Source organism: Meriones unguiculatus, chromosome 10 (genome assembly GCF_030254825.1).
Source record: "Meriones unguiculatus strain TT.TT164.6M chromosome 10, Bangor_MerUng_6.1, whole genome shotgun sequence".
Taxonomy (NCBI): Eukaryota; Metazoa; Chordata; class Mammalia; order Rodentia; family Muridae; genus Meriones; species Meriones unguiculatus.
This window is the reverse complement of record NC_083358.1, coordinates 97938022-97951462: the sequence shown is the minus strand read 5'-3', so window position 1 is coordinate 97951462 and position 13441 is coordinate 97938022. Positions and strand designations below refer to the sequence as shown.

Below are 13441 nucleotides of genomic sequence, written 5' to 3'. Positions count from 1 at the left end.
GTAGTGCCTTCCAAGCTATTCCATGTTGTAGCATGTATTATTACTTTATTCTTGTGTGTGTGTGTGTGTGTGTGTGTGTTGTATACATATTCAAATGGGGGTGGTGGTATATTTCTCTATGTACATGAGTGGAGGTCAGAGGTTAACCTTGAATCTTTTCCTTGGTTGTTCCTTACCATTTTATTTATTTATTTATTTATCTGTTTGTTTGTTTATGTGTTTGTTTATTTATTTATGTTCTAACTGGGTTACTAACTCATTGAACACTGGTGGCCTAGAATTGAACCTAAATTGGCTGGGCACCAAGTCCCAAGGATCTTCCCATGTCCCCATCCACAGAGCTGGGATTTCAGGTACATGCCACCAGGCCTGGTTCTTTTATGTAGGTTTTAGGGATCAAACTCAGGTACTCATGCTTGCATGCATGCACTGTGCCATTATTACAGCTTTGGTACTTCATTCCTCTCTATGACTAGATAAATTTCCATTTTATGTACATACCCTGTTTTATTTGCCCATTCCTCAACTGAATTACATTTTGGTTGTGTCTACATCAGGACTACTATAAGCCATGCTGCTATGAACACTCATTTTCAAACTTTGTGTGAATATAAATTTTTAAGTTTTCTTAGATACTGGTCTAAGAATAAAATTGTTGCATCATTTGGAGATGCCATGCTACTTTTCAAAGCTCTTGCACTGTTTTCAGTTCAATGAATTGCACTGTCAGTATTCAATGAATTATTTTCATAATTATAAAATTTCTGCAGTAATATCCTTGATCCCCAGGGCCCTCTCCACTTACTATTACATTTCTCTCCATTTGTTTGTTTGTTTGTTTGTTTCCTTTTATAGTGAAACTAGTGAATGTAAATGCTTTCACCTATTTTTCTCTAACTCATCATCTCACTTTCTTTCAGTCCATTACTATTAGGGTTTCTCCCCAATATTCTACCAAAACATCTCTTGTGAAGGTCACCAGTGCCATTTCCATTGCCCAGTGATTGTTCACTGCTTGTCTTCATCATGTGCCTGTCTTACCTTCATTCAAGCATTTTCCCACTGTTCCTAGGGGCAGGAGGGTGTGTGTCTTCCTGCCTCTCTGCCTCCCTTACCTGCCCTCTTTCCTCAATCTATATACACTGTGGCCCCAGAGCTGTGTCCTCCTAACAGTACTTCCCCTCCAGGTGTTATAAACCAAGCCTTAGCTTTCGATCCCATTACCCAGGAGTCCCAAATTTATTCCTTCACCTGTTACTTCCAGACCTATAGAGCAAACTGCCACTCAGCATCCCCACCTGCCTATCTATTGGACATTTTAAAAGTGCCACATCTAAAACAATATTCTGGGTGTCCCTCCTAAATTCTGCTTCTTCCACCGTCCTTCCCATCTCTGTAAGTATCATCTTCATCCTTCTGGTTGCTCAGGCAAAAGACCTCGGTGTTACTCTTGACCTCTCCCACACCTCATATCCAAACAACAGCAAACCCTCTTGAGTCTGTTCTCTGAGTGTTTCTTCAACTCGGCCAACTCTCATCCCTCCATCACCACTTGGCTTACAGTTGCCTGCCAGCCAGTGACCCTCACAGGCAAGTCTTCCTGTCCTCCTCTTGGACTCTCTATGGCAGTCTTCTAAGAGGGTCAGGGTGACCCTGCCCTCTCATTCCTCTGCCCAGAACCTCACTGGCCAGTGTGAACAAAGTGCATGAATGTGCACCCTCGATTCCCCAATTCTTTGTTCCCTGCTTTAGTCTTTTCCCAGCCACACTGGTCAGCAATGGTGCTGCATCTTAGCTTATATCAACCATTCTGAGGACTGGGAAATTTGTCTGCTCTATTCATTGCTGAATCCCAGTCTTAGCACAGTGAGCTTTTGTTGGATGAATTCAACAAGTGATAGGAATTCATGCATTTGGAGCATGCCAGTCTCTTGCTACTAAACAAATGCTATAGCAACCAATACTGAACATTGACCATTTTGCTTATCTTTGATGACATTTGTAGGGAAAATACCTACAAGTGAAATTGCTGAGCCAGAGGACATGAATGTTTATAATTCTGACTCTCTAAGAGTTAGTTCAATCATACAGTTAGAAAACTCTCCGTAATTCACCATTTTACATTGGGCAAATTACATGAGGATTGCATGGCACCTGTAATGATGAAATAGGATGGCACCTTTATAATCTGCTGAAAGAAATGATAAGGTAATGCTGTCTGGGAATTTTGAGGCATTCAGCAGCCATTAGCACCAGTTACTATCCCATCAGAGTCACTAATGAGTCATTACAGCATCCTGGACACACAGAAGTTATCAGATCCAGTAGCTCTCTGCCTGGACAGAAAGGATAGGTCTTAATGCCCAGATAATTTCTGTTGTTGGAAGAAGTCAGAGAAGGGGGGAGGACCTCTCACATCATCTAACACAATCTGAAAAGAGTCTGAGATGCCCTGGTCAAAATTTCCTTGGATTTTGTTCAAGATACCAAATGGCATGACTTCTTGGGATTTTTTTTAATATTGTAGCCTAGATTAATGAAACAGTGCCCATATCCTGGGCAGCCCTAGACAGTGACCTGGTACTCAATGGCACCAAGAACTTTAGATGGCCCTAGAGATCCTTGTGTTATGGCCCTGGAGACCGAAGTTTTACCTCATATGAGCTAAAACAGCCACCTCTCTGCAATGGTCCTCACCCCACATTGACTCTAGATGGCTGTTGCCAAGAGCTGGTTCACCGTCTCTGCACAGTAATGGAGGCATGTGTAAATATAAATCACTCCAGGCAAACAGGAGCACAGACTGTCTCCATGCCCTTGATGCTGGAGAGCTCAAGTCTTTCTAGCCCGTCCTTGCTCAATGCAATCCTCCAGAGTCAAGGGCAGGGGCTGTACCATAAAATTGCTCAGTGAACACAATGTCAAGATGGGTCAGAAAGGCTTGACCTGGAGACCAACGAGCCCTTAGCCATGAGCTATGCCATGCTGACTCTTGGGGACTTGGCTCTTCTAGGTTTGATTTTTTCAACTCAGAAGATTCTGGCCTCTACAAATGCCAAGAAACATTCGCGTAGCTTCCGGAACATCCAGGAAATGATTTGAGAAAGGAGGTGGCCCTGTTGTTCAGTGAGTACATGAGCTACATGTGTCCATTTGTCTGGCAAAATAAAGGAAGCCTGGCAAACGTGGACTGACTGAGAATTACGTAGCTGGTGTGGGTGTTCACGGATACCACCATTTGGGAATTCTTTTGGCTGAAGATGGGCATACCCTTTGAGACAGACTTCCAATTTTTACTGTGGATACCCTAGAGAAACTTGTACAAAGACTTGTGTAATGATGTTGATGATAGCCTGTGCTGGTTATTTTTGGTTGTCAACTTGACACAACTAGGAAGTGGGAATCTCAACTGAGGACCCTCCCAGATCTGACTGGCCTGTGGACTTGCCTATAAAAGATCATCTTGATTAATGATGGATGTAGACCAGTCCAGTCCACTGTGTGTAGCAGCACCATCCCCAGACAGAAAGATCCGGGCTATCTAAGAGAGCTAGCTCATCATACATCTGAGAGCAAGCTAGTAGGCAGCCTTCCTTCATCATTTTTGCCTGAGTTCCTGCTCTCACTTTTCCTCAGTGATGGACTGTGACTTGGAAGCATAAGATGAACTCAACCCTATCCTCCTCAAGGTTTTTTTTGTTTTGTTTTTTTTTTTTTTTTTGGCATACTATGTACCACAGCAACAAGAAAACTGACCAGAACATAGCCTTATCACAATAGTAAAAACTGGAAACAACTTAAATGGCCATCAAGTAGAGAACAAATAAGTACATTTTAATTTAATTCTGTGGTGAAATAGATGTGCTAGAGCCCTACATATCAATATAAGTAAAACAAAAAGAATCATGTCATGCAAAATGAAAAGCAAGTGATAGGAGGATAATGTGAAGATGCATGTAAACACTTCGAGAGTACACAGAAATGCTATGCACTGTTTGTGGAAATATGTCCATGTATAACATCTCAAAGAAAGCATTAGCAGGATAAATCCCAAATTCAGAATAAGAGTTTCTGTAAACCCCCATCTGCCTATTGGAATTTAATATTCAGGAGCGATTCCCTGGAAGTGACTAAATCATGAGGAATCCACTCTTTAGAATAGGATTAGTGTCTTCATAATAGAGGCTCAAGCTGGTTCCTTTTCCCCTTCACCATGGAATCTCTAGTGCCTTCACCTTAACCTTCCCAGTTCTAGAACTGTGAGCAAAAAAATTTATTTTTCTTATAAATTACTTAGTCTAAGGTATTTTCTTATAGCAGCAAGAGCAGACTGCCAGTAGCTGCCTTTGAGAAAGGAAAGAGATGTGACATCAGAGAGCATTGCAAAGGCACTTTAGTGTCATCTGTCATATTTTACTTCTTTAAAAATGTCTATTATAGGACTGGAGAGATGGCTCAGTGATTAAGAGCACTGTCTGCTCTTCCAAAGGTTCTGAGTTCAATTCCCAGCAACCACATGTGGCTCACAACTGGAATCTGATGCTCTGTCTGGCATTCAGAAGTACTTGCAGGTAGAGCACTCATATACGTAAAATAAATAAATAAATATTTTTAAATGTCTATTATGTTACTAGATACATAATTATAAGCTTGAGATATTTCAGAATTAAAGGGACATTGTAATGGGTGTCTGAATCCAATAAGAATTGAAATAGCATGTGTGCTCAGACTGGTGGCCAATTCCAGTGAGTCTAGTCTATGCCATTGGCTTTTGGATCTTCATACCAGTGACCCTTAACTACACCAGCATCCTATCTGGAGACATCCGCGAAGCTTCATGTTCATGTACATCACCAGAGCATATAATATCCTCACATACTTGGTGAAGTATAACTTAAAGACTCAGGCAGACATTTGAGACTGACCATGCCTCTAGAGAGGCTGCTGAAGTAATCCATAAAAGCCAATGGCCTTCTCATGACCACTTACCCAAGAGGAAACAGGATGGTCATCTATTAGATACCATGGGTTTACAGCCCTGCAGTTTGCTTTAGGAGATGTACTTCATGCTTTGTGGGTATGTCTGTAGAAATCTTGGTTAAGTCCAAGGATGCCTAGGGCCAATTTGTGTAGTTACGGGTGGTATGAGCCCTACCCAAGGCCATCCTCCACACACCAGAGCCCACTCACAATAGCCGGCCAGGAGAGTTAAAGGGACCTGGGGAGTTGAAACTCCATAGAATCTGGGGGCTTATGCTTCACCCAGTGTGAACTGCCTGTGTAAGGGAGTGTTCATGTGCATTTGTATACGGATGTCTAGTGGCATTATTGAGCCCTGAGGTTTCGAGCTGGCCTGGCCCAGTCTGACCTGAAACTCATGGGCTAGAATCTTAGCAACCCTTTTGGCTGCTACTTCTCAGGGGGATTTGAGGTGAAATTCTTAGCCCCACCGGCTGCAGCTATTGATTATGCTGTTTAGGGCAACTTAAAACTATTATTCCTCAGTGGCTCGACTCCCATAGCTGTGTCCAGTGGTCTAAATGGCCATGGCCCTGAGGTGGGGACGACCACCTTCCCGAAGGCTGGATGTACATCTTCAGGACACCTATTTCCTCTATAAACAAAAATCCTGTGCATCCCCTTCACAGGCTTGTATTGAGCCTGAGTGGGCTCCCTGTTTTCTGGATTTGGGTATAAACTGGGATTCCTGAGGGGAGCTCATCTTCTTGGCTCCTGTTGCCATAGATCCATGAAATGAAGCCACCCCTCAAATGAGTGAATGAATGAATGAATGAATGAAGCCCCCTCCCTCACATTTCAATGGAATCTGCCTGTGCTGTTTTCAATGGCAAAGCATGCCTAGTGTTTTTCCACGCCCTTGCTCGTGTGGTTTCCTTTGATTAATCAATCATACTGGTACTCACCAAAGCCCTTCCTGCTCTGCAGGGCTCATTTCAGAGGCCACCCCTCTCCTGGAGCCTTTTCTGATTTTACCCAAAACGATGTCATGTCCCTCTCCTTGAAACAGGAGGGCAGAGCCTATGGCCCCTTCCTGTGCCTCTCTCCCCATAGGGCTGGCAAAACACCTGACACCCAGAAGGGTTTGGGTGTGAAACTGCTTGGAGCTGACCAGGCCCCGTGGATCTGCCAGCGGTCCCCCGCACGTGGGAGCCACAGACCCTTACCTTAGGCGTGAACATGTGCAGGATGCCATCAACCGCCCCTCGCAGCAGCAGCCCCCGGACCAGGAAGCAGGCCAGCACCACATAGGGGAAGAGGGAGCTGAAATACATGACCTGCAGAGAAGACAAAGGCCCCTGTCAGGCCAGCCCCTCCTACAGCAGGCACCGTCCTTCCCCGCTCACAGCTGGAGCCCATGATCCTCCTCTGATATTAGGCTGCAGAACTTGGAGCCTGGAGCCCCCAGGCACTGAGCCAAACCCACCGTCCATCTGGCCCTGGGCCCAGGCAGGAGCAGAACAAGCTGCAGTCAGCACGGCTCTGCCTGGAGCTGCTCTGCCTTTCAAAGGCTGTCAGGAGTTGAACTATTAGGCCCCAGACCTAAGGGTTGTTAGGGAGTGAAGAAATCCTATGTTGTCCCTTCTCATTTTCCCAGTCTCATGTCCCCAGTGAACAGTTCCAGGATCCTCCTACCCCCACCCCATGTCCTTAGAGGTCCTATAGCAAAAGGTATCTAGGAGGTCTTGCCACTGTTCTCCAGCAGACCCATCAGAAGAAGGCCCAGCCCCTAGGGATCCTGGACCTGAACCATGTCCTACTTGCCAGCTGATGTCTGTCATGCACCTTTCTACAGCCCTATGCGCCTGGCACAGAGCCACACACAAAGGATTTACTCATGGAACCTTAGCCACACTGAAACAAATCCTGGGGATGTTAAGGACAGGGCAGCAGAAAGGCTAAGAAGATTCCTCCTGAACTAGCTCTCTGAGTACTGATCCTGCAGCTACCATCGACCAATCCTGGGGCCTTGCTCTATCTACTTCATCTTAGAATGCCTCCATCTACTTATCTCTAAAGGGCTGTAATATTCTTAACTCATAATGCATAGGCATGACTGTTCTGACAAATCCCATGAAGTGTCAGCCACTATTTTGGCCTCCAGAGAGGGAGCAGATTGGTGGCTGAGGTGATACCAGCTTTCTACAACTTAGCTTCCTTACTCATCAAGTCTGACAAAGAACCAAGAACTCCAGCCAGCCAGCCAGCCAGCCAGGGCTCCAGTTCCAGCCCAGACAGACTAGCTGTATGATATTAGATGAGGTGCCTTCCCCTGTACAGACTTCAGTTCCCTTGTCTATAAAATGAATTGGGGGGGTGCTATCAGATATCTCTCATCCTTTTCATTTCCGACAGCCCAATTCTATTAAGTCATAAATAATAAAGGTTGGAACTGCTGGGAAAGGTGGACAGGGCTTGGCTGCTATGCACCCTCAGGGACTGGACTGCCTGGGGGCATCAAAGTTCTTAGCTGCTTAAACAGCCTTTTACCTGTAGACAGTGTAAGAAAGGGGCAGAGTTTCATTAAGAACTGCTCAGGGTACCCGATGCAAGGGCTTCTGCTTGGAACCTGAGGAGGCAGCATCTAGACAGATGGCACCCCAAGGTCAATACCTCTAGCTTTCCCTCTCGATAATGTTTGCAGAGCAGGCCTGAACAGTGAGCACCAAGGCAGATGGGGGCCAGGCAGTCACCTTGGGCTGTCTGCAGTGGTGATGCTCCTGCCCCTCCTGTGAGGCCAAGGCTATCACTCAACTATTCTTCCTCAGTGGCTTGGGATCCAAGCTCCTGATTTCTGGGTCCCTGCTGAATTTTCCAGGCTCACCTTTCCAGAGGACTGGATGCCCTTGACTACGGCCATGCCCACGATGCTCCAGGCCACAAGGAGGCAGAGTGTCATCTTCCAGTTGAGGCCCCCGCTCTCTGAGATGGAGTTGGAGATGTCCAAGGCCTCTCGATACCAGAAGTAGGTAGTGGCTGAGCTCTTCTCGCACTCAGGCTCCACCACTGAAACCACAGCAAAGGCCACAGGGCCTCAGCTTCCCATCCTAAGGGTGGTCTCCTGTGAGGGATCCTGCCCAGGTAGCAGTAGGTGAGTGGGTAGGTGAGGGTGGGCTGTACCATGATCTAGCAGATCCTGAGGACACCTGAGTCTGATGGGACCTAAGAGGCTTTAGGTCACAGTCCAATGGCTGAATTCCCACCCAGACCATCTTCTGCTCATTAATTCACAAAAAAAAAGCATCACATTGGTTCTAAAGGTTCTTGAGGGAAGGCCCTGAGACAGAGGCTGGAAAACTGAAGCTCAGATCACTGGTTAAATGTACAGTATGAGCATGGGAAAGTGGCTTCACGATCCATTTCCCCATCTATGGGGTGGGACAGTCTGCAGTAAACAGATTAAAAATCGTTCTTTGACCTAAGGTATTGGAGTGCTTCATAATACCTAAACAAAACGGAATCCCTGAGACCTCTGTGAGCCAGGCCAAAAGGAGATCAGGAGATCATTCCCTCAGGAGAAGTAAAACAGTGAGGATCAGGGTGCAAAGTGGTTTCTTCAAGGTGACTTAATGAACCAATGGAAACTCAACTCTGAGCACTAAGAGTTGAGATTCCTTCCCGGGAAAGGGCTGGCGGGAGACCACAGCTCGGGCTCCTCAGGGGTCCTGTACTTGCCTGCCACAGTCCCATTCCTGATGACAGGACATTCACTCCAGGGCAGTGGGTACTGGAAAGATTTGAAGAAGTAGAAGATGCTCCATCCAATGATCACATTGTAGTACAGCCCAACAAAGAGACAGACCTGAGGACAAGGGCTATGGTAAGACCATGGAGGCTGCAGATAAAGACACACCATCCAAGGCCCAGCAGCCAAAACCAGCCTTGATGGAGGATGGAGGCGGGGGCAGGATGAGATGGAGCAGGGAGGACCTGCTCCCAGTCCTCCTCCATTCATCTGGTACTCAGGCAATCCTCAAAGGAATTCCTGGAATATTGATATTTTCTCCTTTAAGCAATAAACTCTTAAAATGTTAATCCTTTCCCGTTTGAAAAATTTCCTGTAAGATACTTGAAATCCTTCCTCCATCATTTCCTGATGACTAGGGATTATAAGTAGAAATGCCCTCCAGGACCAAGGAGGCCCACCACAGCATTGGTCCGTATAGGCCCAGGCCACGGTACGCTGTGACAATGTGAATTAGTGTTTTCCTACGTCTTCTCTTCTTGCGGATGCTACTCTTTCTTTAAAACTTCAAGCAGCCTGCCTGCCTCCAGAGACACAGCCACTAAGCTTGGCAGAGTTTTATTAAAATAGGAGGTCTATCAATGTCTCATAAGCAGGGCTTAGCTGTATGTGCTCCCCGTGTTCAGAGGCCTGGTATCCCAGACAGTTGAGACTGCCGGTTGGTGTGAGTGCAGAAACCAGGGCCCCTGGTTTCTTCCCTTTCACACGAGCACCCTCATGGAGAGGCGTGCATTCACACATACACACACACACACACACACACACATACACACACAGAAAAGGGGGGAGGAGTTTCACGGGAATAAGCACACAGAGAGGCATCCATTTCCTTCACTGTGATGCTTCCAGTTCAAGGGGATGGTGCCCCTGCTCTGGCTTGTGCACACGTGGCCAGTCCGGCATTTACACTGGAGCTGACTAGAGTAGGCTGGGCAGAGCTGACGTCTGGTTTGACAACAGGACCAAGCAGACCTAGGAGAACCCTCCCACCGGGTTTGACAGAATCCCCAGTCCTTTCCAGAAGTAGATTCCAGTTTTCATCTCAAGTGTGAGAGTGGGCACCTGGGGGCTTTGCCTGTAAGGGATGCTCAATTTCCTCAGCTGTACACAACTCTCACAGGAGTTCATCTAGAGCCACACAGATGATTTTAGAAGTCCCCATCCAAGGCCCAGGAGGTCACACAGAACCTCATGCCTCATGGGTTGATCATAAGGTTCCTGTCTGAGTATTCCAACCATTCAGTTACATGGCACACTAGCAAGTGAACCTAAGCCACATACATTTGAAACACGCTTCCCAAGGAAAGGTGAAAGGGTTCATAGGAAGCTGAAAGCTGGTAAGGAGTAGTGGGGACCTGGATAGTCCATCTCCTCCCAGATATTAGGGACTGAGATATTTTTGTGAACATATCACATTTTTCCTCTTCTTGCATCTTTTGTGAATGCCACATGTGGTTTCTGGCAGTGCCATCAACTTTCAGTTTAGGAAATATGTGGCTATGGCCCTGGGATACCAGCTGTAAGGAATTCTGTTGACAGTCCCTTTTGCTCCCCTTGTCTTAGCCCAGGACTCTGGCCTATACGCCTGATGACCTCCTCCGTGGTATCCAAAAGTGGCCCCTCTGCCTCCCACACAGCATCAGCCCCCAACTCCGGACTCACAATACAGCTGGAAAAGCCGATGCCCCCCAGGCGGGGGCACACGTAGTGCCACACACCAATGCTGCCACGGCGGATCCTCTGGCCCACAGCCAGCTCCAGGAAGAAGAGGGGGATGCCAATAATGATCAGCAGCACCAGATAGGGCACCAGGTAGGCACCTGCAGGAAGAAAAAGGCTGTGAGGCTAGGTCTGGATCAGAGTGACAGTGTGAGGGAACGGACAGCCATAATGTCCCACAGTCTCAGCCACAGTGTGGGGGGCAGTGACAACGGTGTGGGAGAAGAGGTGGCACCCATGTCCTACAGTCTCAGCCACAACTCGTAGGCCATCTGGAGCTTCTCTGGGAATGGTGTGGCTCATGGCTGTGTTATCTCCAAAACTGACACAGCCAGACTTTCTTCTCCTTTATCCTTTGACTTGCAGTGTGAAAGGATGAGGAACATGGATTCCAGGGTCTCCCATTCACAGAGCTGGATCCAGAAGTAGATGCCTCACTGTCTCTTGGGGAGCATGTCAAGTCACATACAGTGACCTCACACAGCGCTCTGTGGACACCTGTCCACAACAACAGATGTCATGATGGGTCCTGCTCCATCATTCCCGAGGGCTCACTCCTACCCCACCCCACTCACTCTGTGGTCCAGCCTGCTGGTATCTGAGGCAGATGCTGACACAGCAGACTGAGCTACTCTAGAGATGCTCAGCTTGGAAACTCTCCAGGGAAAGGGTCTGATCAGCATCACCATTAATCCACAGCTAATTGGGAGGAATGGAAGAGAAATTAGCTGTTCAGGAAAGCGTGATAAGGGAATCATAAAGGATAGAATGATCTTGCTAAAGATTAAAGATAACGAATTAATCTTGCTGTCCTTAAACCTAGCGGTAGACACGATCTCAATTGCAAGTGACAGGGCATTTAGCAGGAGAATTAAAGCCATGGCTGGACATGGTTGAGTGCACCCCACCAAGAAGTGTGCCAAGAACATAGCCCTGTTAGCATTACTATCAGCCAGGCCCTGTCCATCAAACTGTCTTGCTGGTCCCTGTCTTCTGGGTTACGTAGCATATCCAAGAAAAGCCTCTCAAGTGAGGAGTCTCCAAAAGCCCCCAGCTACACTGGCCTGTCCCCTGTAACTCACCCTTCCCTGGCACATGCCCAGTCCGCCAATGAGCACTGGGAGTCGGGCATCTACTGGACACAAAAATCTGTCAGTTAGCAACAGAAGCTGTTTGCCACGAGTCTCTTCTGTGCCAGATTCAAGCTTTGGGGGATACAGGAGTAACAGAAGGCACAGATGTCATCCTAGGAGACCTCGTGGGAGGTATGTTTCTCAGATTCATTTGGGTAATGTCCTCAGGCATGTGTATACACACATCCTGGATTGGTCACACCACAGGGGGCCACCTGAGCACACATCTGCCGAGGGAAGTCATGGGGAGAGCCTTCCAGGAGGAGCTTCCCACTGAGCTTCACAGAGGCTCCAACTTCATATACACACACAGGCACTTAGTCACACACAGACACACTCACCTATTCATCCTGTCCCTCACAGGGAGCCCCATCAAATGCCCAGGGGAGGATAGGGGCTGAAGAACCATCAGCATGGTCTGTCTTTAACTAAGTCTCTTGGTGGGGAGGAACAGAAGCAGTCTGTTGCAGGAAGATAACAAGAAAAAGCCTCACTGTTTATTTATTTTTTAATTTTGCCTCAGGTGGAATAAGATGTCCAGAGAGATGAGTGTCAGAGTGTCAGGGCATACTGGAATCTCCTATAAATTTTTTTCTCCTCTTCCCACAAACTGAGAAGAGCCTCTAAAAGTGACCTATGGGGGAAAAAAATGTGGCCTCCTGTGTCCCAGGTTTCTTCTATCCCAATCATGACTACTAGTCATGATGACATGGAGTTTAGTCTGGCCAGAGGGCTCAAGGCCAGGACACTTAGGCAAGCTGAGTTTGTGGTTAATTAAAGGTGCTTCAATGTGCCAATCATTGTTGAAATCATTTGGATATGTGACAGCACCCTCTTCCACCTTGAGAAACACGGCTTGGAGACACCTGGATTTCTTCTGATGCTTCAGTGTCCTTCAGGACTGAACAGCTCCAAGCACCACTCAGGGCATTAGGATGGTTAGCAGAACACAACCACAAGTGAGTGGACCCTGGCTCTCTGCAGCTCCCCAGATCCCTATTTATACCCAGCGCCTTGCTTTTGGCAAACTCCATCTATTTCTGGGGCTTAAGAGCCCATTTTTGGCCCAGGCTAATTGAGATAAGGATTTATAAGGAGCTGAGACCAGACTCTGGGGTCATAGCATCAAGACTGGAATCCAGGATCTGCCACAATTTTTAAAACTTTGGACAAATCACTTGATCTCTCTTTGCTGTTATTTTGTCATCTATTTAGACCAGTGGTTCTCATCCTGGGGATCATGACCCCTTTGCTATTGAATGACTCTTTTCACAGGGGTCGCCTAAGACCATAAAAGAACACAGATACTTATACTATGATTCACAACACTAGCAAAATTACAGTTATGAAGTAACAACAAAAATAATTTTGTGGTTGTGGGGTCACCACAACATGAGGAACCGTGTTAAAGTGTCACAGCATTAGGAAGGTTGAGAACCACTGATATAGACAGGATGAAAATATTAGGCAAAAACCATATGAAATGTCTGATATTTGCCTATTTTTAATTTAGAAAAATGCCACTTCATACTCCCCCACTCTCTATTTCTATATAAATGGTTGTTGTTGTTACTTTGAACAGGCATACCAAGCAAGAATGCTGCTGTACAACCTTTAGGGGGTGGGGTCTGGGTGGCAGAGGTGGGTGACTGGGGTGGCCTGTCCCCAGTTCTGTATGGCTCTCTGTTTCTTGGTCGCCTTGTCATCACTCCCCAGTGCACTTCTGCTGGACACAGACACTCATTCACCCCTTCACCATGATGGACTGAACGCCCCTGAAACCCTTAGCCTGTAATGAGAAAAGTAACCAATACAAAGGTGGGGT

General features: G+C 46.8%; 1 protein-coding gene across 2 annotated transcripts in view; it reads right to left on the bottom strand.

Moving 5' to 3' along the window:
- Slc6a17 (solute carrier family 6 member 17) overlaps nt 1-13441 on the bottom strand; it is a 45884-nt gene that overhangs the window by 14421 nt on the left and 18022 nt on the right. For both annotated transcript variants that reach the window (XM_021631661.2, XM_060392910.1), the window contains exons 3-6: nt 10427-10584; nt 8695-8821; nt 7844-8025; nt 6186-6296 (exon numbers count right to left, since the gene is read on the bottom strand). In XM_021631661.2, coding sequence (XP_021487336.1) covers nt 6186-6296; nt 7844-8025; nt 8695-8821; nt 10427-10584 — 578 coding nt within the window. The remainder of the gene's footprint in view (nt 1-6185; nt 6297-7843; nt 8026-8694; nt 8822-10426; nt 10585-13441) is intronic.